A 23533-nucleotide genomic window follows, 5' to 3' on the forward strand; every position below is an offset into this window, starting at 1 on the left:
CTGTAGCTTTTATCCATTGCTGGATATGTAAAGCTGATCTCCGTGTTTTAGTAACATTTAAATAATTTGTTTGTTCCAAATGAACTATTTAAATCATTAACAGATGCAGGGGCTGTGTGCACCATATAAAAACTCTGTCCAGTATATACAGTGATGTGTTCTGGCAGTGGGACAGGAGCTTCTGTAACAAAATCAAGCTAGGCTGAGCGCTACTCAGGCATTCACAGGAAGCTTTACATTTGATGAAAGGAATACAAAGCTTTCTCTGAATGGCGGTGGGCGAATTACATCATGAACTCCTCAGAAAATCAGAGAAGGCCGTGTATTCATTCATAGAATACAAAGCTACATATGATTGCCTGAGCAGCACTCAGCTCGACTCAATGTTGCTCCAGGAGCAGGGTGGGAAGTTCTATTCTGTATAAGATATGCGTGTACAGCCGTGGCCAAAACAAAAATAGATTTTCAAAGTCTCCTGCTTCATTGTTTTTAGATCTTTTTGTCAGGTGTTACTATGGTATACTGAAATATAATTAAAAGCAGTTATTATCAAAGGCTTTTTTTGACATTTACATTACGTTTATGCAAAGTCAATATTTGCAGTGTTGGCCCTTCTTTTTCAAGACCTCTGCAATTCACCCTGGCGTGCTGTCAATCAACTTCTGGGCCACATCCTGACTGATGGCAGATCATTCTTGCAAAAATCAATCCTTGGAGTTTGTCAGAATTTGTAGGGGGGGGGGGTTGTCCACCTGCCTCTTGAGGATTGACTACAAATTCTCAATGGGATTAAGATCTGGGAAGTTATCACTTTTGCCTTAGGGCAAGGTATTCCATAATGCTGGAAAAAGCATTGTTCATCACCAAACTGTTCTTGGATGGTTGGGAGAATTTGCTCTCCGAGGAGGTTTTTTTTTACCATTTTTTATTCATGGCTGTGTTCTTTTTGAGTGAGCCAACTCCCTTGGCTGAGAAGCAACCCCAAACACAAATGGTCTTAGCATGCTTTACTATTGGCATGACACAAGACTGTTGGTAGCGCTTACCTTTTTTTTTTCCGGACAAGGTTTTTGTCCGGATGCCCCAATCAGGAAGGGTACTGATCAGAGAAAATGACTTTACCCAAGTCCTCAGCAGTCCAATCACTGTACCTTTTTCAGAATATCCATCTGTTCCTGATGTTTTTCCTGGAGAGTAGCGGCTTCTTTGCGGTCCTTGTTGACACCAGGCCATCCTCCAAAAGTCTTTACCTTTGACTCACTGTGCACGCAGATGTACTCACACCTTCCTGCTGCCATTCCTAAACAAGCTCTGCACTGGTGGTGCCCCAATCCCGCAGCTGAATCAACTGTAGGAGATGGTCCTTGCACTCGCTGGACTTTCTTGGGTGCCCTGAAGCCTTCTTCACAAATGCAGGGGAAATGCTTTTATGGCATCAAAGCGATTATAGCCTTGTTCTTTAAAAAAAAAAAAAATGACCAACATGGTATACTTTCCTGCTCTGTGCAGTTGGTTTTGCACAGAGTGGCCTTGATCCTCCTCTTTTCGGGTCACTCTTCTGTGTTCCTGGCCCCTCCTTCCTGTTGAAGACACCCATGGCAAGCAGCTTGCTACGGGGGCACCAGAGCCAAGTCTGAGCTCTGTGTGTCCATTCAAACAAGAAGCTGCGACCCAACCCGCCCCCTCTCTCTCCTGATTGGCTGACTGATTTTGATTGAGAGCAGTGGGAGCCAATTGCACTGTGCTGTTGTCTCAGCCAATGAGGAGGGGAGCTCAAGGCAGCGGAGACACTCCTAAAACATCGCTGAATAGAGAGGGGGCTCAGGTAGGTATTAGGGGGAGCTGCTGCCCACAAAACGTTTTTTATCTTAATGCATAGAATGCGTTAAGATTAAAAAAAAAAAAAAAAAAAACCTTCTGCCTTTACAATCTTTACATAAATTACAAAAGTTAATTTTCATGGCAAAGAGGGACTTTGCAATTAATTGCAATTCATATGATCACCCTTCATAACCTTTTGGAGTATATGCAAATTGCCATCATAAAAACTGAAGCAGCAGACTTTGCGAAAATTAATATTTGTGTCATTCTCAAAACTTTTGGCCACGACTGTAGATAAGGCTACATACAGTGTATACAGAGCATAGAGCCACTGCATCTGTCACTAGTTCATTTGGACCAGCTTGGTTCAGACAAACTAAACTGCGCTAAAACATAGAGGTCAGTTTTACATTTTTTTTTTTTTTTTAAACATCAACCACATGGATCTTTTTCATATCTACCTAAAGTTCACTTTTAGAGCAAAAACCTGCTCTGCACATGCAGGGTGAAGCATGAGATTTACCTTAATGTTGTCCCATCACCCCTGCAAACCTTCCCTTGGCTCCCATTGCTCCAAACAGCCTTCTCATAATGAGTTCTCCTTGAAATTCTCATACACTGTAATTAAGGTATTATAAAATGTAAAACTGCTATTTTTTTATCCTTTGGATATTAATAAGGCCCAGTTGCTATCAAATGTAACTGTAGAATTCTAGTGATCGACCAATATTGTTTTTTTAGTGCCGATACCGATATTTTGGTCATCGGATATCAGTATCGTCCGATACTGGCTGATATTTTCGGACATTTTTATTTTTTCACAGGTACAGTTATGGAAGGATTTGGGGGTCTAAAAGACCCCAAACCCCTCCTCTGCACTTAAAGCATTCAAAACAGCCAAGTTTGGCTGTTTTGAATGCTGTCATTTTTTTTAATCTGGCGCAGAATACCCGGAAGCGATGTCATGACGCATTCGGCTCTGATCGGGTCTTCTCTTCGACGGCGGTGGAGGTAGGATGCCCGGGTCTCCCGGTGGGACAGGAGACCCGGGTGAGCCGCAGAAGTGGGGGGCGTTCCCTCCCACTCCTTGTAATGACAGCCGAGCGACTTCTCAGCCGCATCGGTTGTCATTACAAGACAGCTGACCGTTGGCTATGGACGCCGGTACCGGGGTGATGCCTCTAGCTGCAGGCATCACTCCAGTACACCACTTTCCTGGAATATCAGCAATATCGGTAACCTCGATATATCAGGGAAAGTGCATATCGGCTCTTGATATATCGGCATTGCCGATAATCGGTCAATCCCTATAGCATTCTACCCATAACTGTTAGTTTTTACTGAGATTTCCTATGAATATTAAAGAGGAAGTAAACGCTCCTCTGCAACTTTTACCTATAGGTAAGCCTATGATAAGGCTTACCTATAGGTACTGTAAATATCTCCTAAACATGTACTGTTTAGGAGATATTTACCTTACATGCAGCCAGTGACGTCACTGGCGCATGCGCTCTGAAGGAACGGCCGCTGGTGCCGTTCCTTCAGAGCCCCGTGCCGTGACCATCGGCTCCCGCGCGCGTGCGCGACGTCACCGCGGCTCCGGCCAATCAGATGGCCGGATGCCGCGATCCCGGAAGACGAGCGACTGAACATGCCACCCATCATACAGGTAAACAGACGGTACGGCGGGGGCTCGTTTTGAGGTAAGTATTTCATATTGAGCTAGTATGCGATGCATACTAGCTCATTATGTGTTTCTCTTTCAGGTCGAAAAAAAAAACAACTCATTTTTGTATGGGTTTACAAACTCTTTAAATCATTTGGAAATGTTAAATGCTTTTAATCTGTCTGGAACATTGTTTCTAGGAATAAGGGTATTTCTACTACTACTTTGTGGCTGCTTACTTGTGGCTCGCTCACACCTTCAGCAGCCCTTGCCGGCTGATCTGCAATGATTCACTTTTCAGAGGCATTTGACAGGAATAATCACCGATTCATTGCCTGACTTAACTTTGCAAATGCCGCATAACTGTGCTGCAATCATGTGCATTGCACACAGTTGCATTCCCCATAGACTTTGGTCACATTCAGCAGAAGTAACACCTGCTAAAAGTAAATGTCCATTTCATTTTTGTCACACCTGTGAAGCACAGCATCATGGTTGCAGCAGGATCACACCCCAGAATGGCTGCATGTCTGTGTTCAAATAGGTGGTTGTAGAGGGGGGGGGGTGAAAACTCCTGGTTTTACCACCCCCTTGGCTGCTCATGTGAACAAGCCCAAAAGAAAATGAATTCTAAGGCCCCTTTCACACGGGCGCCTCCGCTATGCGTAATCTGCTTGCTCAGTGGGGGATCTCTCCACTGATCCCCGTTGAGCATGCGGATGACAGGTCCGTGTCTGCTCCACTATGGAGTGGACACAGACACAGTCCTACTCTTCTCTGTGGGGCAATTGGATGGAGACAGACCACCTGTCCAGTTCCATCTGATCCGCTGCACAGATGGGGAATAGGACCACCAGCTGTCTGTTTTTGGCAGACAGAATCGGATTGAATTGCAGCGGGTGTCAGAGGACATGTGTCCTCTGACATCCACCGTTCCATAGAAGAAACTGGAGGGTCCGATCAGGTCCGCCTGAATAACTGAGAGGCACACCTGATCGGACAGTCCGTGTGTAAGGGGCCTAAGACTTTGCACCTTTTGTTTTGATGCATCTGAAATGTATTTAGATTAGTTTAACAAAATTATGTAAAAATTTTAACCATATTTATTCTATCACACTTGAGTGGGGATAGATCTCTTTTGTCATACAAGTAATCATGTTTGGTAAATGCAAATTTCAGTAGCATGTCAAAATGCTACTTTGCCTATAGACTAGCCCTCGATTGCCGTCGGGCACCCACGATCGCTCGCCGTGAAGAGAGAACAGCGGGCTGCTGTTGTAAACACAGCAGACCGTTGTTCTCTCAGCTATCAACACAGAGCTTCAGTGTTCCTCCTATTTATCTCTGTGTTGGTTTCACAAGCTGACCTCCCCCCCCACAGTTAGAAAACACCCCCTAGACTCACATTTAACCCTTTGATCACCCCTAGGTTAACCCCTTCCCTGCCAGTGTCGTTATTACAGTAACAGTGCATATATAGCAGAATGTGAAAAATATTGTTTTTATTTTCAGAATTGTCACTCTTTTTTTGTTTATAGCATAAAAAATAAAAATCGCACAGGTGATCAAATACCACCAAAAGAAAGCTCTATTTGTGGGAAGAATAAGACATCAATTTTATTTGGGTACATCGTTAAAGTAAAGCAGTGCTGAATCGTAAAAAATGGCCTGGTCATTAAGGGGGAAAACTTTCTGGTCCAAAAGAGGTTAAATCATTTTTGTTTTGCCTGAACTCTTTATGAACTAAATTTTTCATTAACAGCAAAAGTTCCCATAATGACATTACTCATTGCATTCCTTGTTTCTCTACGTCCTCCATCTGCTCTAAAGCGGTTGGCCCACACAAACATCCATGGATTGTATTTCTAAAGGAATAATGCATATTTGTCATATTATGTAAAACAAAAATTTATTATTTTGACAAAGGAAACGTATATATTAGAACACTTTTATTGTTGTGTGGCAGTGTTATAGCTGCAAAACGTCACTTTCAGGTATGCTTCAGTGAATCAGCTTTTTTGTTTTAAATACTAAGATAGAATGTTGCATCAAGAGGACCAAAGCGGCCATTCTTTAGATTATCGCTGTAGGATGGTATATTGTTAAATTTAAAACTACAAATGTTCTCTTTAGAATATTCATTTAGCTTTATGATCAGAAATTGAAACGTGAGAAATTCATGAACTCTATGTAGCGCTTAAACACCTACCTCAAATGAGCCTTGAAATCAAATAATGTGGACACAATATAGTCTGCATTAAAGGGTGTATGTGTGTTTTGGGGGGGGGGGGGCGGTTAGGGTTTGGTTGTATCTTCTTAACCACTTCTGGACTGCCCACTTTATATATAAGTCATTAGTTTGACGTTAAATACTGCGGCTATGGCAGCAGCTATCTGCCATAACGCCGGGATTTTTTTATACAGCAGTTGATTCTCTTTCACATAAAAGTGATCCCGGTGGCGGATTCGCCTCACAATTACTTTTAGAGGCGGCGGGAGAGTTCCCCCGCCCACTGCTTCCCATTAATCTCCGGGCTTACTGGACAGTTCGGTTAGCAAGGAGCCGATCCGATGCTCTCCGTGGCTGAGCAGGGAGCCGAATGAGGGTAAAATAGCTGTCATTTGACTCTATGGCCTTGGAGGAATGGAGCCATGTCCGACATCACTTCTGCATTCCTGCCTTAAAGGGATGATTTGTTTTCAAAATTACTTTTTTTTTTTTTGCTTTTAAGTTTAAATGTGAGATCTGAGGTTTATTTGACCTGAGATCTTGCAAAAAACAGGCCCTGTCATGCTTATTTATATTCCTTGTAAGAATAAAAGTGATAAAAAAAAAAAACAATTTAAGGGACAGTGTAAAAATTAAAAAAGTAAAATAAATAAGGAAAACAAAATGTAAAAGGAAAGTGTAAAAAAAAAATTAAAATAAAGAAAACAAAATTTAAAGCGCCAGTCCCTCCGAGCTTGCACGCAGAAGCGAATGCATACGTAAGTTGCGCCCGCATATGTAAACGGTGTTCAAACCACTTGCGAGGTATCAGCGTGATCGCTAGCGCTACAATAAAAATTCTAGCACTAGACCTCCTCTGTAACTCTAAACAGGTTACCTGTAAATAATTTTAAGCATCGCCTATGGAAATTTCCAAGTACCGTAGTTTGTCGCCATACCACAAGTGTGCGCAATTTTGAAGCATGACAGGTAAGGTATGTCTTTACCTGGCATAACATCATCTTTCACATTATAGAAGAAAATTGGGCTAACTTTACAGTTTTCTATTTTTTTTATTCAAAAAAGTGTATTTTTCCCCAAAAAATTGCGTTTGTAAGACCGCTGCGCTAATACGGTGTGACATAAAATATTGCAACAACCTGTGTTTTATTCTCTAGGGTCTCTGCTAAAAAAAAAAAAATATATATATATATATATATATATATAATTTTTGGGGGTTCTACGTAATTTTCTAGCAAAAAATACAGATTTTAACTTGCAAACAATTGTCAGAAATAGGCCTGGTCCTTAAGTGGTTAAGGTGGTCCCTCAAACCATAGAGTATCTGGCTGTGTGTTTCAGTTTCCCTACAAAACAACAGCACACACCACAACCACAGTTTCCTAGTAGGCATGAGTTCAGGAGAGTTTGGACATGGGTTCATACACGTCTGAACTAACAAAGCTGACAGCCAATCATAGGCAGTGGAGGCATTCTCCGCACCCCTACAGCTACTGCCAGGGGCGTGAATGCGTTCACCAGCTATGATAGGTTGTCAGCTTTGGCAGCTTACTGGTAGGATAGATTAGGCAGAATTGGACTCATGTCCAAACTCGCCTGAGCTCATTTCTACTTCCCACTGGGCAATGAGGGCATCTCCTGAATTTAATGTGGCCAATAGGAAGGAGAGAAGAGTGGGATTGGACATCACTTTCAGAGGACAAAACCCTCCAAGTTTTCGTTTTTTTTAACGTAATGGATGTGACACTAGGTTAACACTATTGTGTGTTAACTTCATCCACTAGTTAAGAAGAATAAAAACACACAGAGTACCAAAATTTACTATGTAATTGATCTACAAACGTGAACAAAACAGATTATCTGTAAACATTCAGAGGAATTCCTTCAAATCACATAAAAAAAAAATGTCTGCAGCAATTCCATAAGATCCTTAAATGGTATAAACCTATTGAAATATGTAATTATACCTTCAATAATGAACAATAACTGTTAGTAAATAGACAAACTGCAAAGACCACGTCTTGAGGGGTGCAATGTTGTTGTTCTTATTTGCTTATGTAACATGTACATTAAAGGTTTGTAATTTTTGGTTGTCAAAAAAATAAAAAAAAATATTATGGGAAAAAGAAGCGGTTTGCTCAAACCTCTTTTTTATATACAGCACATTGACTAAAATGGTCTATATGCCATTGGCAAAAGGGCCGCTTATGTCTTGGTTCAATGCTTCCTTTACCTCTGATGGTAAAGCATCAAATAGGTGATCTTCAAGGAGCAGCCCACTTTTCTTGAGAAGGCGACACTGAATAATCTGACAAGGTACGCGATCTAAGCAATTCCCTTTTAGTTCTAGATGTGTAAGCTGTGCTAGTTGCCCTATTCTTTCCGGGACAGAAGTGATACAATTTTGACCCAAGCATAAAGTTCTTAATTTGATGCATTTGAACAATGTGTTTGGCAAGATGTCCACTTTATTTCCTGTAAAGTGCAAATGCTGAAGATTGTTGAGTTGACTAATTTCAATAGGAACCATAGATATAGAATTGTTGCTGACATCCAAGAGTCGAAGCTTCTGCAACTGGAACAGACCTAATGGAAGGGACTCTAGCTTGTTGTGTGACAAATACAAAGATTCCAAGTTCTTTACATGTGAAATAGACTGAGGAATGCTGACAATTTTATTGTGCCACAATTTCAAACAAGTCAGCCTTTTTAAGTGCTGAAAACTGATTACCTCTTCTATGGTACGAATGCTATTCTGTTTTAGATCCAGCTCTTGCAAGTTGGTCAGACTGAAAATAGCATGCGGAATTCTCTCTAATTCACAGTTTTGGAGTTCCAGCTCTGCTACATTCATCATCTTTTTAAGGCTGTTTAGCACGACAACCTTGGTGCCATCATTATAAATGATAAGCTTTGTTAGATGTGGTGCCACATCTGTTATATTAGTTGGTATTTTGGTCAAATTGCTCTTCACATAGAGAAGCCTTAGATGCCTTAACTCCCTTAATGAATCAAGTCCGATCATCTTGTTATTTTCAGAGTTTAAGTTACCTACTAAGTATAGTTCTCGAAGATTCTTTAACAAGTAGACCCACTGAGGAATTTCAGCCACGTCTGTAAATTTCACATGAAGGCACTTCAAGTTGTCTCGCAAAAAGCTAAATGCGGTTTGTTCAACCTTAGCTGGGCAGTGGCAGAGATGAAGTTCTTGAAGAGCAGTCATTTGAGAAATTTTAGCAGGGATTTTAGCTTCTGGAATAAGCTCAAACCTAAGAACTTCAATATCTGTTAGCTCAAACACAGCATCTGGAATTCCAGAAAGCATGAAAAGATACAACTCCTGCTTATCTTGGGCATTGCGAGATATGTGCTGTTTAAGCTTCTCAAAGGTCCACTCGTGATTTAAGCTAATCTGACGCAGTTTGTTTTCACTCACCTCCGACAAGAAAACTCCAAAGCGCTTGGAGTATAACTGATCGTACTGGTCAACCATGTGTAAAAGAAATGCAAAATCATTTTTAACATCAGGAATGTCACTAAAACTGCTTTCCTCTCTCACTTTCTCAAAAGAGTATTCTTTAAGAGGTCTCCTAAAGAGCCAGAACAAAGTATACAAACAAACAAGGCCATAGACACAAATCAGAGCAATATAGCTGATAAGAAGCTTCTTTAGCATAAATGCCATGTTATGTGTGCATTCAAACTCCTTGTATCCTGTAAGGTGCTCAACACTGGGCTTACAGTCGTGTTTAAAACTTATTGCAGTTACAAATGTTAAGGTGTAACACAGTATAAAAATAAATTTCACAGTCTTGACAACTGTTTGTACAGCATAGAGTTTGTAAATTAAATCGCTGTCTTCAACATGGGTGCGAAATTTGCGGACCTTTTCAAAAAGGGCTTTAGCCTGTTCCCCGTCTTTTTTGTCCAAGATGGTAATCCCAGGAACCTCCACTACTGGTTTGTCAGCTGAAAACGTAAGCCCAGATTTGCTGATCATTGGAGTGCTAGGGCTAGGACTTCCCTCTTCACTGCTATTTGAGAAGTGTTTACGGAGGGACTGAGCACCAGTAAGTCTATGCTTATTTTCTTCTGAATCCTCACATGCTGTCTCAGATAAAGCTTTTGTTGTCCACGGGGATTCAAAACATTTGCCCAGTATCGAGACAAAATGTTCAATTTTTGAACAGGTCTTTGGATATTTAAACCAGAAATTGCTACTGACCATTAGAATAATTGTATGTATAAGTGCAAGATAGGGAAAATACTTAGAGTACCATGGGAGAGCCACATGATAACACATTTGGTTGATGAATACATATTGTTGATAATCCAGATTTGTCTTTCTCCCTCCTGGACTCCTTGCTTCCTTGTTAACGATCTCAACAGAAGACTGAGTCGGAGTGACCAAAGTATCGGTTTGTCTTGTCAAAGGTGCTTCTGACTCAACCTTAGGTAATGTACTTTTCCATTTTGTATCAGGTTCTTCTGTGGTTTCTTCAAACATAGGAGAAACTTGAATGGTTTTGCTAGTTTGAGGGGCTGAACATACAGCTGAATCTAACTTTGGTAAGCAAACAACTTGATCTTTGGTTAGCTGCATGGTCCCTGCAAACATGGCAACCATCAACATAACCACTGCCAAGTAGTCCATGAAAACATCCCACCATGGCTTTAAAATCCTATAGGTGGGCTGGATGTCATTAAGTGAGGCAACTTCTGAAAGGGTGAACATTCCTGAAAAAAAAAAGAAGAAAAGAAAATGTCATTATTAACAAATACAAGGGAAGTCATACAAGATATAATGTTTTTACCCCATGGAAGGGAATAAAACCGATTTGCTGCCCTATTTACATGCTGCTTTGTTTAAACAAAATCCAGTATGTGAATCCAGTATGTGCTTAAGAGGGAAGTTGCCAAATATGAAAAGGATTTCCACCTATAGCCAGCCCTAGACGGTGCAAATTTCTTTCCTGCAACCGAAATTTGAATGATTCCCCCAAAAACTGAGTACTGACAGGGGAATCCCTCCTGCTAAGCTATTGTCTGCTCCCGGGGAGTAGAGGAAGCGGTCCCTATAGCAGCCGCTTGCGATAATTACAAGCGAATCCGGCAGGCTGGTTGTACCCAAGTTGATTGGTCTATTAACTTGGTACATTCAGCCTGCCAACTAATGGTTCAAATCTTGGCCGGTTCCTGCTGAAATTCAAAAAACAAATACATGAGTAGCTTAATATTTACTGTGTGTGATATTGCTGTCCATGTACACCCATAATTTAACCCACGCACAGATAGTTACCGTATTTATCGGCGTATAAAAAATGGAGGAAAAAGCAGCAGTGCGTGTTATACGCCGATATTAAAAAAAAAAAAAGTCCAGGAAGCATCCCTGAGAGCAGAAGGGGCGGGCCGAGGAGAAGGAAGGACGAGCTGTCATAAGAGCAGAAGGGGGCGGGCCGGGCCGAGGAGAAGAGAGAACTAGCGAGCGCTTTCATCGGAAGTCCCGCCTATGACAGACGTCACACTTCCGATGACTGCGCTCGCTAGTTCTCGCTTCTCCTCGGCCCGGCCCGCCCCCTTCTGCTCTTATGACAGCTCGTCCTTCCTTCTCCTCGGCCCGGCCCGGCCCTTCTGCTCTCGGCGCTGCTTCCCGCCCTTTTTTAAAACAGATTCGGAGTCAGACAGTTCCAATGGCGCTTGCGAGGCTGCATATATGGACACTGCGCTTGCGAGGCTGCATGTATGGACACTGCTGGTAAAGGCTGCATGTATGGACACTGCTGGTAAAGGCTGCATATATGGACACTGCTGGTAAAGGCTGCATATATGGACACTGCTGATGAGGATGCATTGCTGGACACTGCTGATGAGGCTGCATTCATGGGCACTGGTGAGATGTCATTTGATTAAAAAAAAATGTTCTGAGTTCAAAGCTGTTTATTTTAAATTTAAGCTTTTTTCCTGAAATTTCTCACCCACTATTGAGGTGCATGTTATACGCCGGCGCGTGTTATACGCCGATAAATACGGTATTTTCTCTTGCTTTAGATAAGCACACTAAGTGGTATTAGGAGTCTTGCATTGTTCATTAAGTACCACTTAAAGTGGAACTTTAGAAAGAAAATTAACTCCTGCTAGATCACTTCAGGCTGACCCCATTTGCAGGTATAGCTATGTAAAACATTACACTGCTCACTGCTCTGCACATTCTCAGTTGCTCCCCTTTTTTAGGCACTGCTGAGTTTGTACAGGCTGATCTGCTGACAGCCTTAAAGCAGGCTTAAATCCTCCTTATCCTTTACAGCCATAGAAGCTGCTTCTGTTTGATCTGCAACTTCCATGGTGCAGCACATGCTCTCAGTTATAACACCAGCCATTTGATGGGTTGAGGACGCAAGCAAATATGACAGTTCGCAATCGTGGCATTCTAGGAATGTACCGCAACTTTTTTGAAACAGTTAAAATCGATGGGTTTAGTTCCACTTTATGATTTACTGCTGTTCAGGGGCTCTAGGCTTCAGCAAAGAAACAAGATGCTGGAGGCAATTTACAGTACAGCACACACTCATTTTGGTAGCATAATTATTAAAGAGAAAGTAAACCCTCTGAAAAAAAATTAGAAAAAGAAAAACTTGTAAAGACAAAGGTATGATGAGCTAGTATGCATCGCATACTAGCTCATTATGAAGTACTTACCTAAAAACAAAGCCCTCGGCCGTTTTGTCGCTGAGTGGGCGGCACTGCGACATGTTCGGCCATCCTGCTTCCTGGATCGCGTCCTCCGGCCATCTGATTGGCCGGAGGCGCGATTACATCACTCCCACGCATGCACGGGGGAGCCGCCGGTCATGGTACAGGGCTCTGCTCTGATGGAACGGCACGGGTGGCCGTTCCTTCAGAGCGCATGCGCCGATGACATCATTGGCTGCATGCACTGTAAATATCTCCTAAACGGTGCAAGTTTAGGAGATATTTATAGCACCTACAGGTAAGTCTTAATATAGGCTTACCTATAGGCAAAAGTCTTTAAAGTGGGTTTACAACCACTTTAAAGTAGAATGAATATTCCTTGCTAATGATAGCATAATTATTAATGTAGAATGAATATTCCTTGCTAAAAAAACATTTTTTATCAAGCAGTTATGGGTAAAGTTTTCATTTTAATTCCTCTTTTAGGAAAATATGCCAAAAACAAAAAACTGCCATTCCTAAATCCTGGCTCCATTATTTACAAAGGGGCTTCGGAAGGTTACAGAGGAAACCTTCATGAAAGTGGCATTTTTTTTCTGGTTTTTGCTGCATTTAGTCATTTGTTTTTTTAAAGTACAGTGTGCCAATCAAACTTCAAGTGTAATTAATGTAATGAAGGAACACTAGGTGAAATATAACAGTGCAAATGTGAAATATGGCAAAGAGAAAATATTGTAAATGGAATAAAGCATTGCATGCACTTTTCATAGCACAGTTGATTTGTATGCAAACGAGCTTCAGACATAGGCAGACTTTTATTTAGTTTAACTGTGATTTTCAGCAATTTTAAATGTTAATGCATAAAATGGTAATTGACCACTGCTAGAACAAAACAATGTGTGAGCCACAATAAAAGGCCCTCTGTTCTGAAATGTGGAATGATAGGTGGGGCCTTTAAAATGCAGATTCATTTATTTCTTCACAAAAATGTTAAAGAAAGTGAAGTCCAGGGTGGGACTGTATAGAAAGAGCAGGCGTGAACCCAAACACAAGTTTTGTTTCTTTGTTTTGTAATATACTAAACTTTCCTACAGTTGAATTTGTCCTTCATCAATCTTCATACTGTGCCCACTTCAAGTATACCAACTGAATGGTCCTACTGCAAATTCCAACCGGGATTCTCAGTCCTCCAAACTCATACAAAAATTCTTCAAGGTTTGGATCAGGCCACTACATTTCTTTAACCACTTTACCACTGCTCACGTTGCTGCTACTGCAGCAACGCGGTAGACCAACGTCACCAGAGTCCTCCCTCTGTCGGTGGCGCGCACGCCGCCGGAGGCTCGCTCCCGCTGTGTTTAGACACAGCGTGAGTCAGGCCAGGGGAGGAGAGGCGGTGATCACCGTCTCTCTTCCCTGATCGTCTGGGAAAGACTAAGCCCCCGTTCACACTGGGCGACCTGTCAGGCGACCTGGTCGCCTGACAGGTCGCCTGGCATAGAGAAGCTATGGACCCGTTCTAATAGGAGCGACACAAGTCGCTCCGACTTAGAAAAAGGGTCCGGAGCTTCTTTGGGGCGACCTGGAGCGACCTGCATTTACTTCAATGTTATGAAGTCCGTGCCGGCCTGTGAGGTCGCCCCGGGAAGTCGGATCGCCCCAGTGTGAACGGGGCCTGAGGAAATTCGCCGCTTGTGTAAACAAAGCGGGCGGATCTCCTCTGTGACAGGCAGGGACAGATCACAGGATTCAGCATAGCTGAACCTGCAATCTGTGTCTGTGTCACACAACCCCCTCCTCCCACACATGTCAGTAAGCATGAGGCACACATTTAACCCCTTGATCACCAACAGTGTTAACCCCTTCCCTGCCAGTGTCATTATTACAGTAAAAATGCATATTTATAGCACTGATTACTGTAGTAATGTCACTGGTCCTCCCAAAAGTGTCAAAAATGTCAGTTAGGGGTCCGATCTGTCCACCGCAATATCGCAGTCCCGCAAAAAATCTCAGATCGCCGCCATTGCTAGTAAAAAAAAAATAAACAATAAAAAGGACAAATCTTTCCCGTAGTTAGTAAACGCGATAACTTTTGCGCAAACCAATCAAAATACGCTTATTGTGATTTTTGTTACCAAAAATATGTAGCAGAAAACAAATTGGCCTAAAATGTTAAAAAAATTTGATTTGTACATTTTTTTGGGGAATGTTATATATCAGAATGTGAAAAATAGTTTTTTTTTTTTCAAAATTGTCGCTCTTTTTTTCAAAAATTAAAAATCGCACAGGTGATCAAATACCACCAAAGGAAAGCTCTATTTGTGGGGGAAAAAAAGGACATAAATTTAATTTGGGTACAGCGTTAAAATAAAGCAGTGCCGAATCACAAAATATGGCCTGGTCAAGAATGGGGTAAAATCTTCCGGTCATAAAGTGGTTAAAAATACGCTCATTGAGAATTTTTTTGTCAAAGACATGTAGCTAAATACATTCTGGCCTAAATATATGACAAAAATTGAATATATTGGATATTTTTTAACTGTCAAAGTAGAAAATGTCAAATTTTTCGCAAAATTTGCGCTCTTTTTTTATTAATATCGCAAAAAATGAAAAGCACAGAGGTGATCAAATACCCCCAAAAGAAAGCTCTGTTTGTGGGAAAAAAAGGACGTAAATTTAGTTAGGGTACAGCATTGCATGACCGCGCAATTGTCTGTTAAAGTCGCGCAGTGCCAAGTTGAAAAAAGTGGCCTGGTCATGAAGCAGGAAAATCCTCCGGTCTTAAAGTGGTTAAGCTAGGTCAAAGTATCTTTAATTAAGATAAATGTAACTTATGTGTACAGACTGAATAAAAGTAGGAAATATAGATAAATCAACATTGTTTAAAAATGAATTTCACCAAAAATGTGGCTGTTGTTGGTTTCAGAGCTGCTGATCTATTTTTTTTTTTATCTGTTTTTACATAAGAATCCCCAACTCCCACTACTATTTAACCACTTGCCGACCGCCGCAAGTACATATACTGCGGCGGTCAGCCCCTCACAGGCAAAGTGACGTATGGGTACGTCACTAGCCTGTGAGGCTCTGGGGAGCGAGCGATCGCTCGCCGCCGGAGGCGCGCTCCCGCTCGGTCACGGACCCCCCCTGCGCGTGTGCCCGGCGGACCCGATAGACTGGCGATCGTCCGTTAGAGCGGGAGAAAGGCAGGCGGCTGATGTAAACAAGCCGCCTGTCATTCTCCCCTGTGTAAGAACAGTGATCATACGGTTCTACTATGTAGGACCGTTGATCACTATTCCTACTCCTGAAGCCACAGCGAATCACAGTTAGAATTACGCCCCTAGGGACACACACAACCCCTCCCTCTCAAATAAAGTTAACCCCTTCACTGCCAGTGTCATTTTACAGTAACAGTGTATATGTATAGCACTGATTACTGTAGTAATGTCACTGGTAACCCCAAAAGTGTCAAAAATGTCAGTCAAGGGTCCGATCTGTCCGCCACAATGTTGCAGTCACGCAAAAAAAAACGCAGATCGCCGCCATTACGTGTTAAAAAAAAAAACAACAACAAAAATGACAAAAATCTTTCCACCAAAAGAAAGCTCTGTTTGTGGGAAAAAAAGGACATCAAATTCGTTTAGGTAGAGCATCGCACGACCGCGCAATTGTTCGTTAAAATCACGCAGTGCCGAATCGCAAAATACCCCCTGGTCAGGAAGGGGGTAAAATCTTTCGGGGCTTAAGTGGTTAAAAAGCAGGGAATGTGACTTTCACCAAACATTCTCTTGTGGTGAATCAATTACAGCCATTAAAAAGAACGTTTGCTGAATGTCCGATTCACTGCTTTATAATCATGCCCCAAAATACAGGATATGGGCAGTTGTGCCCACAGCTATATGGCCACAGGCATGCTACAGATACCACCAACTCATATGTGCTTTAATATTGAGTACACACGGGCTGAATGTCGGGCAACATTTGGGCCATGTGTATGGCAGCCGGTGGCCAATGGCTGAATGCGCTGACCGGAGTTTCCCCCTCTCAGGACACAATAGCACAGCAGGGCAGATTGCTGTCCTAACATCAGACGGTTAGTACAGCATCTCCAACCTGAGCTGTGAGGTTTTTTTTTGGCTTGAATGAAAAAGAACTAGTTGTGTGCACTAAGCTTATGCTTTGATTGGGGGCCCGAAAAATTGGTCTGTTCCTCTCTTAAAAAAATAAATAAAAATAGCAGGCTGGAAGGAAGTTAAGTGCAAAACTTCTAATCTACTTCTTGCAATTCCTTCACGCTTGTGAGTTTTGCCTCCTCTTCCATGTTACCCCAGAATTTAATATTCCCGATGTGTGTCTGTTGTAGCATGTACTAGTATTCTGTTCTCTTTGTATTTCTTAATTTGTGTGAAATACCTAGTGATCCTGCCAGTCCCCCTACAGTTTTCCTACTACAAACTGACCACACTAGATATTGAAGCTCATCCTTCCCAACATGGTTAGTTGGCTTTGCTGAGAACACAGCCTGCCTGTGCTCCAACGGCCAAGACTGACATGCCCCCCTGCGTAGCTCTTCAGTGGAAAGATCAGTGTACTGCAGTTTCTCTGCCTTCTGCTGACAAACCCTTCTGCAGCCCCCACCTCCAAGCTCTTTAACCCACTCACCTGAGATCCAGGGTTATGTGATTACTTAAAAAGAAAATTATACATTTTATTATACACAGACACACACACTTACACACTGCATTTCTAAAATGGGTTGTTTTACAAGGTGAGGGTTCACATATACTTTTGTAGATGGTGAACATTATATACAAGTAAACATTATCCTTTTTGTTGATGTTGACCATTGTAAGGGCTCATGCACACAGTTACATTCAGGCAAACGGCACAAAAATTAAGTGTTTTTCTACGCATGAGTCCCAAGCATTGGCATATGGGAGGGAGGTGGCTGTACAGTTTAATGACATGAGCCCTGGCTGTTAGCCTGTAACTGTACATCCAAGTGATTACATGCATACAGGGAGAAATGAGTGTTTGCATCCAGGACACTCCTCTGTCCCTGTATGCAGGTAACCACTGGGATATGCAGTTACAGGTGTACAGTCATGGCATCTAACAGTATGTCATTGATCTGTACAGGCTGCCGGTCACAGATTTAGGCCTTCTTCTGTGACTCTCGTGCAGAAATATGCTAAATTATTCTAGCCTGTCGAAATGTATGAGCTCTAAGTCCCGGTTCACACCGGGTGTCATGCAGGAAACCCTGCAATTCAGTGCCGGTTCCTGCATTTCACCTGAATTGCACACTGGTTCACACTGAGATCTTAAAACCCTTGGGGGTGTCAATGTACAGGCAATGACACCCCCAGATTGGTTCGCAAATTGCAGCGCAAACTGTGAAATGGGGCAGGAATCAGATCGCTACGGTGTCCAATTTCAGTGCTGACCAAAGGGTTCTGTACCATTTCGGTGCGAATGAGATGCGATGCAATGCGATTTTAGACAGTTTATGCCTTAATTTGCATCGCACAGCCATCGCATGTGATCTGCGTTGTTAATCACATGCAATGTCTAACATTGCAACAGTGTGAAGCCAGCCTAAGTGTCTAACTGCATCAAGATTTGTGTTTTCAACATCTAAAATGCTGACCAGTACAATTTAGGCTCCATGTACACGGGACGCTGGAAATGGCCGTTTAGGAGCAGTTGGGCGTTTTTTTCAGAAGCCCCTGAACCCATCTACATTTTATCTTATCTGTCCATGTACACCAGGTCGTTTACAGTCATTTGCAGGCAGTTGCGTTCAGGGACTTTTTTTAGAATGCAATTATTTGCGTTTGAACGTGTGTTTCCCGGCGTTTCAAACGCACAAACGCGTCCGAAGGCGTCTGAACGCGTCCGAACGCGATGACCCACGTTTAGCGTTCGCGTTTTTCCATTTTAAAGGGGAATAATTTTTTTGACCTCTAGGAACGGTTCTAAACGCAAACGCCCACTAAACGCGGGTACAAACGCGACCGAACGGACGTTTCAAACGTCCTAAAAATTCCAGCATTCTAAGGGACTTTTAACAACGTCCCGTGTACATGGAGCCTAAGGGTGTAGGAAAGTAGTATCCTACATAGAGAGAAGGTAAAAGGCATACCATTTCCAGTTTTTGAAAAGCTAGAGGTGTATGCCTTCCCCGAGTCAAATTGAGTATAAAGCAATTCAAAACTATGAAAACTGCACCTCCTTTAGTCCAGCCTCACACTTTTATTACCACATTACCACTATGCCTTTCAATGCACAGTACTACTATGTTGCAGAATTTATTTAGAATGGCAGCTCAGCACCCATACACTGTACAGTATAAACACCTATGCTACAGCACACTACAACATGGCTTATGATACCTTGAGTTTCTAAAAGTCTGCAGGTCCAGATTTTCTACATTGAAAGCCCATTCAAAATGTAAAAAAGCTGCCTTTGTACGACACGTCCTAACAAACAAAACAGCTTGCATCAATTTGTGTTAAAAACACAAATGCAAAGTGTATAGTGGCTCCTAAAGAGGACGTAAAGTCTTCTTTTTTAATTGTACTTGCAGATTAGCCTATAATAAGGCCTACCTGTAGGTACTGTGAATATCTCCACAGTTTAGGAGATATTCAGATTGCATGCAACCAATGACATCTTTGGCGCATGCGCTCTGAAAGTCCGGCTTACAGTGCGCATGCGCACGGGAGTGACGTCATCGTGGCACAGCGGGGACACAGCGGGGAAGATGTCACCTGTCTTACCGGTGTGTAGGCGCCACTGGAGGACTTCATTCTAAGGTAAGTATTTCATAATGAGCTAGTATGCGATTGCATACTAGCTCACTATGCCTTTGTCTTAGAGATTTTTTTTTTCTCAAGGTTTACAACCTCTTTAATATTTCTAATTTATGCCTAGTCAATGAGCAGAAACTTAAGAAAGAGATTGGTCAAGCATGTTCACATAGGCAGTATGACCCCACCAAACACTGAGAGGACAAACAGAAAAGTTAACAGGTGGGCATGTTGAACCTTTCCCTTGCTTAGTCACCAGCCACAATTTATAGTGTAGGAATGTCTCAGACAGAGAAAGCCAACCCGTATCATATTTATTGGCTGCTGGTACAGCGAGGATGGATGTGCCAAACGCAGAAGCCTGGCTGGAACATACGAGAGCCGTTACACATTGTGACTTCCGTCCATAGTAAATAACTAATTAGGACAATTTTACTTTACACTACTAGAAAATAAATATTTTACTAAGTTAAGAAATTATGTGATCGACAGATACTTAAATGTAAGACGTATTTTCAGTGAGAATGTATTTTGACTACAACTGAAATGTTTAACCCAAAGTAACTTTATATGACTTTCACACTGAGGCGCTTCTTTATCCATATTTTTATAATTTTATTAGCTATAGAGATGTATAGAATAGCCACTAGAGGGAGCTCTGTATTTATCTACAATTATTATTATTTATCTCCATTATTTTCAGTGGATCGGATCAGCGACACAGCAAGTATTGGGAGAATGCTTGTGTACCCCATACACATATATAATTACATATAATCATATAAAACATTGATGATATTATTTGGAAAGCCTCCTTGGCTAAACCACTGCTTTATCAGATGGGTTTTTTTTTACCCTGTTTTCTTTTTCAATAGTTTTTATTCAAAGATATTTGAAATAATGTAAACAGTAGCATACAAGTATAAAAGGGTGGGCACACCCTTGAACCAAATCATGGACCAGCCTGTCTCAATGAAAGTAGTAGAAGGGTGGATTCTATCAAATTAAATAATAACTTTCCAAGGGTGTAAAGCTCAGTATTTAGAAATACCCACAAACTTCGAACTGGATAAGCCAAAACTACACAAATGCTGGCTATTAAAGAATAATGCAGGTATTATTCCAACTATACTGAAAAAAAAGGGTAGCATAGTATCAACTATGTTTCCTTTACCGTAAAGTGTAAAGCCTTATGCCTCGTACACACACAACGATTGTTGGCCGACCGATCGGCCGTCTTTTGTCCAGTGTTGTCGTGTTGGTTGAAATGTGCCCTAGACTGCACACAAATTTTTTCTGGCCAACAACAACCAACTTCAGAAGTGATGTCATGTTCTGGTTTACTTTCCGTGTGTTTTTTCTTCTCTGAACATGCCCAGTCTTGCTCATCAGATTTTTGTCTGCTGAAATCTGTACTGACTGACGAACAAATCGGCTGTTCTGTTGACGGCCAACAAAAATTTTATAGCCTGCACACCAGATTTTGTTCGGCCGAAAAGTCGCAGTCGGTTGTCGGAAGCATCATACTAACAAGCCGACAATCGGCCGATCGGACGGTGGCCGAAAATTCACGGCCAACAATCGTTGCGTGTGTACGAGGCATTACACGCCCAATATAGGTTTGGTCGAGAGAGACACAGTGGCCTCCAAATTACCATCCATACACCAAAAAAAAAAAAAAAAAAGTAAAGTAAACAGGATACTTAGAAAGGGAGAGAAGGACAGAAAAGAAAAAGAAAAAAAAAGTACATAAATAAGGGGGGGGGGGGGGTCACCTTAACCCAAACCCCCAATTCCCACCACTAAGGAGCCTGGAGGTATCTAATCCAGGGATTCCATACTTTCTCAAATCTGGCTCTCTTTGTTCCTCAGAAGTCCCTGTAATTTTTCATTAATCATAATCCAAGATATTTTAGGTTTGACCAGCACTACTGTAGATTAACCATGGGGTACTTCCATGCTCTCGCTACGGCAATTTTTACCCTGTTTTCTATTAAAATGGACTGCACAGTTCCAGGGCCAGTGTCGGCTTTTATATGCACTTTGCAGTTACTTACGGTATTCCTCATGGAGGTTAATATTTTTGTGTGTGTCATGTTCAGATCAGTGTACATACTGTATTTGCCAGCACACAGAGAAAAAAGTGCATTACACAGCCCCCTGCTGCACAGCTCTGCAGCCAAAAACTATGGAGGCAGCATCGTTAGAGCTGCAGGACGGTGTGAACGCCCCTAAATCCAATGGCAATAACTTCAACATGACCTAGCATACCCACAGACATAAAAAGACAGCTGATGACCAATCCAGCCATTTTTGACCACCCTCTTGGGTCTGTTAGCACCCCTTCTACCCCATGGTGATCAGCACTTCAGTTACAATAAGAAAGGAAGTAGAGTCGGTAAAATGCTATCCTCACAATGTACACATTAAAAAAGCTCTCCCATAGTGCAGCCGTAAGTATGAAGATGATGGTCTGTCTGTCTACCTTCTAGATCCTATTTTCAAACAGTCCTTAAAGAGGTAGAAAACCGCAGTTGGTGAAAAAAAAAAAACTATTCCCTGCAACACAATGTTATAATGTGCTTGTATGCATCGCATACTAGCACATTCTGAGAAACTTACCTGTGATGTGATTTCAATGCTTCAATAAAGATACCAAGGAGTGCAGCAATATCCTGGATTTTTGCATGTCTCTCCCTGATCTTATACCCTTTAGATTGGTTTGCACTGGCAAACACATCCATCTTGTACTACTAATGCTGCTTGGTCTCATGAGTAGCTTCCTTTCTGGGCATCTAGCTGCCCTGATATCTGGTTTAAAATTATCCAACAAGCCCATTCGAGAGCAGTCAGTCTTTAGATCAACTGCTCTTGAACGGAAATGGTCATAGATGGATCGCAATTCAGCCAGTGCCTGCTGAACCAGCCAAATTTCGATCTATCTATGGCCATCTTAACATTGCAGGGACCTGTGCAAGTAGAGCTGAGTAACAAACACACCCTTTAGACCAGGGGTGGGGAACCTATGGCCCGCGGGCCATTTGCGGCCCCGAAATCATTTGGTCCGGCCCCCAGGGCCGCTTGGTCTTTCTGTCTGTCTGAGTTGTCAGAACGGAGCCAATGTTTCTTGTATAGTTCTGGCTCCATTCTGTCTGAGTGAGTCAAAGGTGGAGTGATATCAAATGCACTTTGCCTGTGAGGAGACTGACCGAGATACAGGAACCTCTATCTTCCTCCAGCGCAGCACCGCTCCTGAGTCTTTAGCCAGCATTTCCCACTAGCAGTACCCACAGCAGTACCAGCCTGAGCCAGCAGTAACCACAGCAGTATCAGCCAGCACTGCCAGCAGTACCCACAGCAGTACCAGCCAGCACTGCCAGCAGTACCCACAGCAGTACCAGCCAGCAGCACCCACAGCACAGCAGTTCTTTTCAAAACTTACCACGGCAAAGGGTTGACTGCGCTCCAGACTGACCAAAAACCTGGAAAACCAGTTGCGGGTAGCAACATCATCAATACCAGCTAACATCACACACCTCACCAAAGAGACGCAGTTCCAGCCATCACATTAGGGGTGAGTTATTAAATGTTTGACTAAATATAACAGGCTAATTTTTAAGTTTAAAATTTTGTACGGTCCCCGAATGATGTTATAAATATCCAAATGGCCCTTGGCAGAAAAAAGGTTCCCCACCCCTGCTTTAAACCAAGCTTCCTCCCATAGTGTTATCCCAGAGTAGAGGAGGGGCTGTATCCGTTACATTATGAAAGCTCTGGGTCCTAATCGGGTGTCTATTGAACTACACAGTCATATTACAGGGATACTAAAGAAACATAAAAAAAAAAAAAAAAATTTGCACAGAGCAGCTTCAAACCTCCTCTTCTCAGGACCCCCACCGCCACTCTGAACTCCACCTGCCCCCACCAAGTTCCCCCATAGCAAGCTGATTGCTTTGGAGGCACTTGTGCTTGCTTGCTCCCATGTCCCACTTTGGGTGTCCATCACACACAGAAGGGGATCAGCCATGCCCCCCCTCCCTCATCAGTTGTGATTGACAGTAGTGGGAGCCAATGGCTGCTCTGTCTGAGTCAATGAGGTGTGAGAGAGCTGGGAAAGCAGCTCCTCTTGTGCACATTGCTGGATCGAGATTGGGCTCAGGTACAGTAAGTATTAGGGAGGGCTGGAATAGGAGCTGCACAAAGATTATTTTTTTTACCTTCATGCAAAGAATACATGAAGGTAAATAACCTTCCGCCTTTAGAACCACTTTAAAACACCCTGCACAGCTGCTGTGACAAGAAAGTGGAGGTAAG

At 42.4% G+C, this 23533-nt stretch overlaps 1 protein-coding gene across 1 annotated transcript in view; it reads right to left on the reverse strand.

Annotated features, from left to right (window-relative positions):
* Positions 1–7781: 7781 nt before the first annotated feature.
* Positions 7782–23533, reverse strand: part of LRRC8D (leucine rich repeat containing 8 VRAC subunit D) — a 128880-nt gene continuing 113128 nt past the window's right edge. The window contains exon 2 of the mRNA XM_082266557.1: positions 7782–10454. Within this exon, the coding sequence (XP_082122683.1) occupies positions 7897–10452 (2556 nt within the window). The 5' untranslated portion in view covers positions 10453–10454 and the 3' untranslated portion in view covers positions 7782–7896. The remainder of the gene's footprint in view (positions 10455–23533) is intronic.

This window comes from Pelophylax lessonae, assembly GCF_965119305.1.
Source record: "Pelophylax lessonae genome assembly, chromosome: 8".
Lineage (NCBI taxonomy): Eukaryota > Metazoa > Chordata > Amphibia > Anura > Ranidae > Pelophylax > Pelophylax lessonae.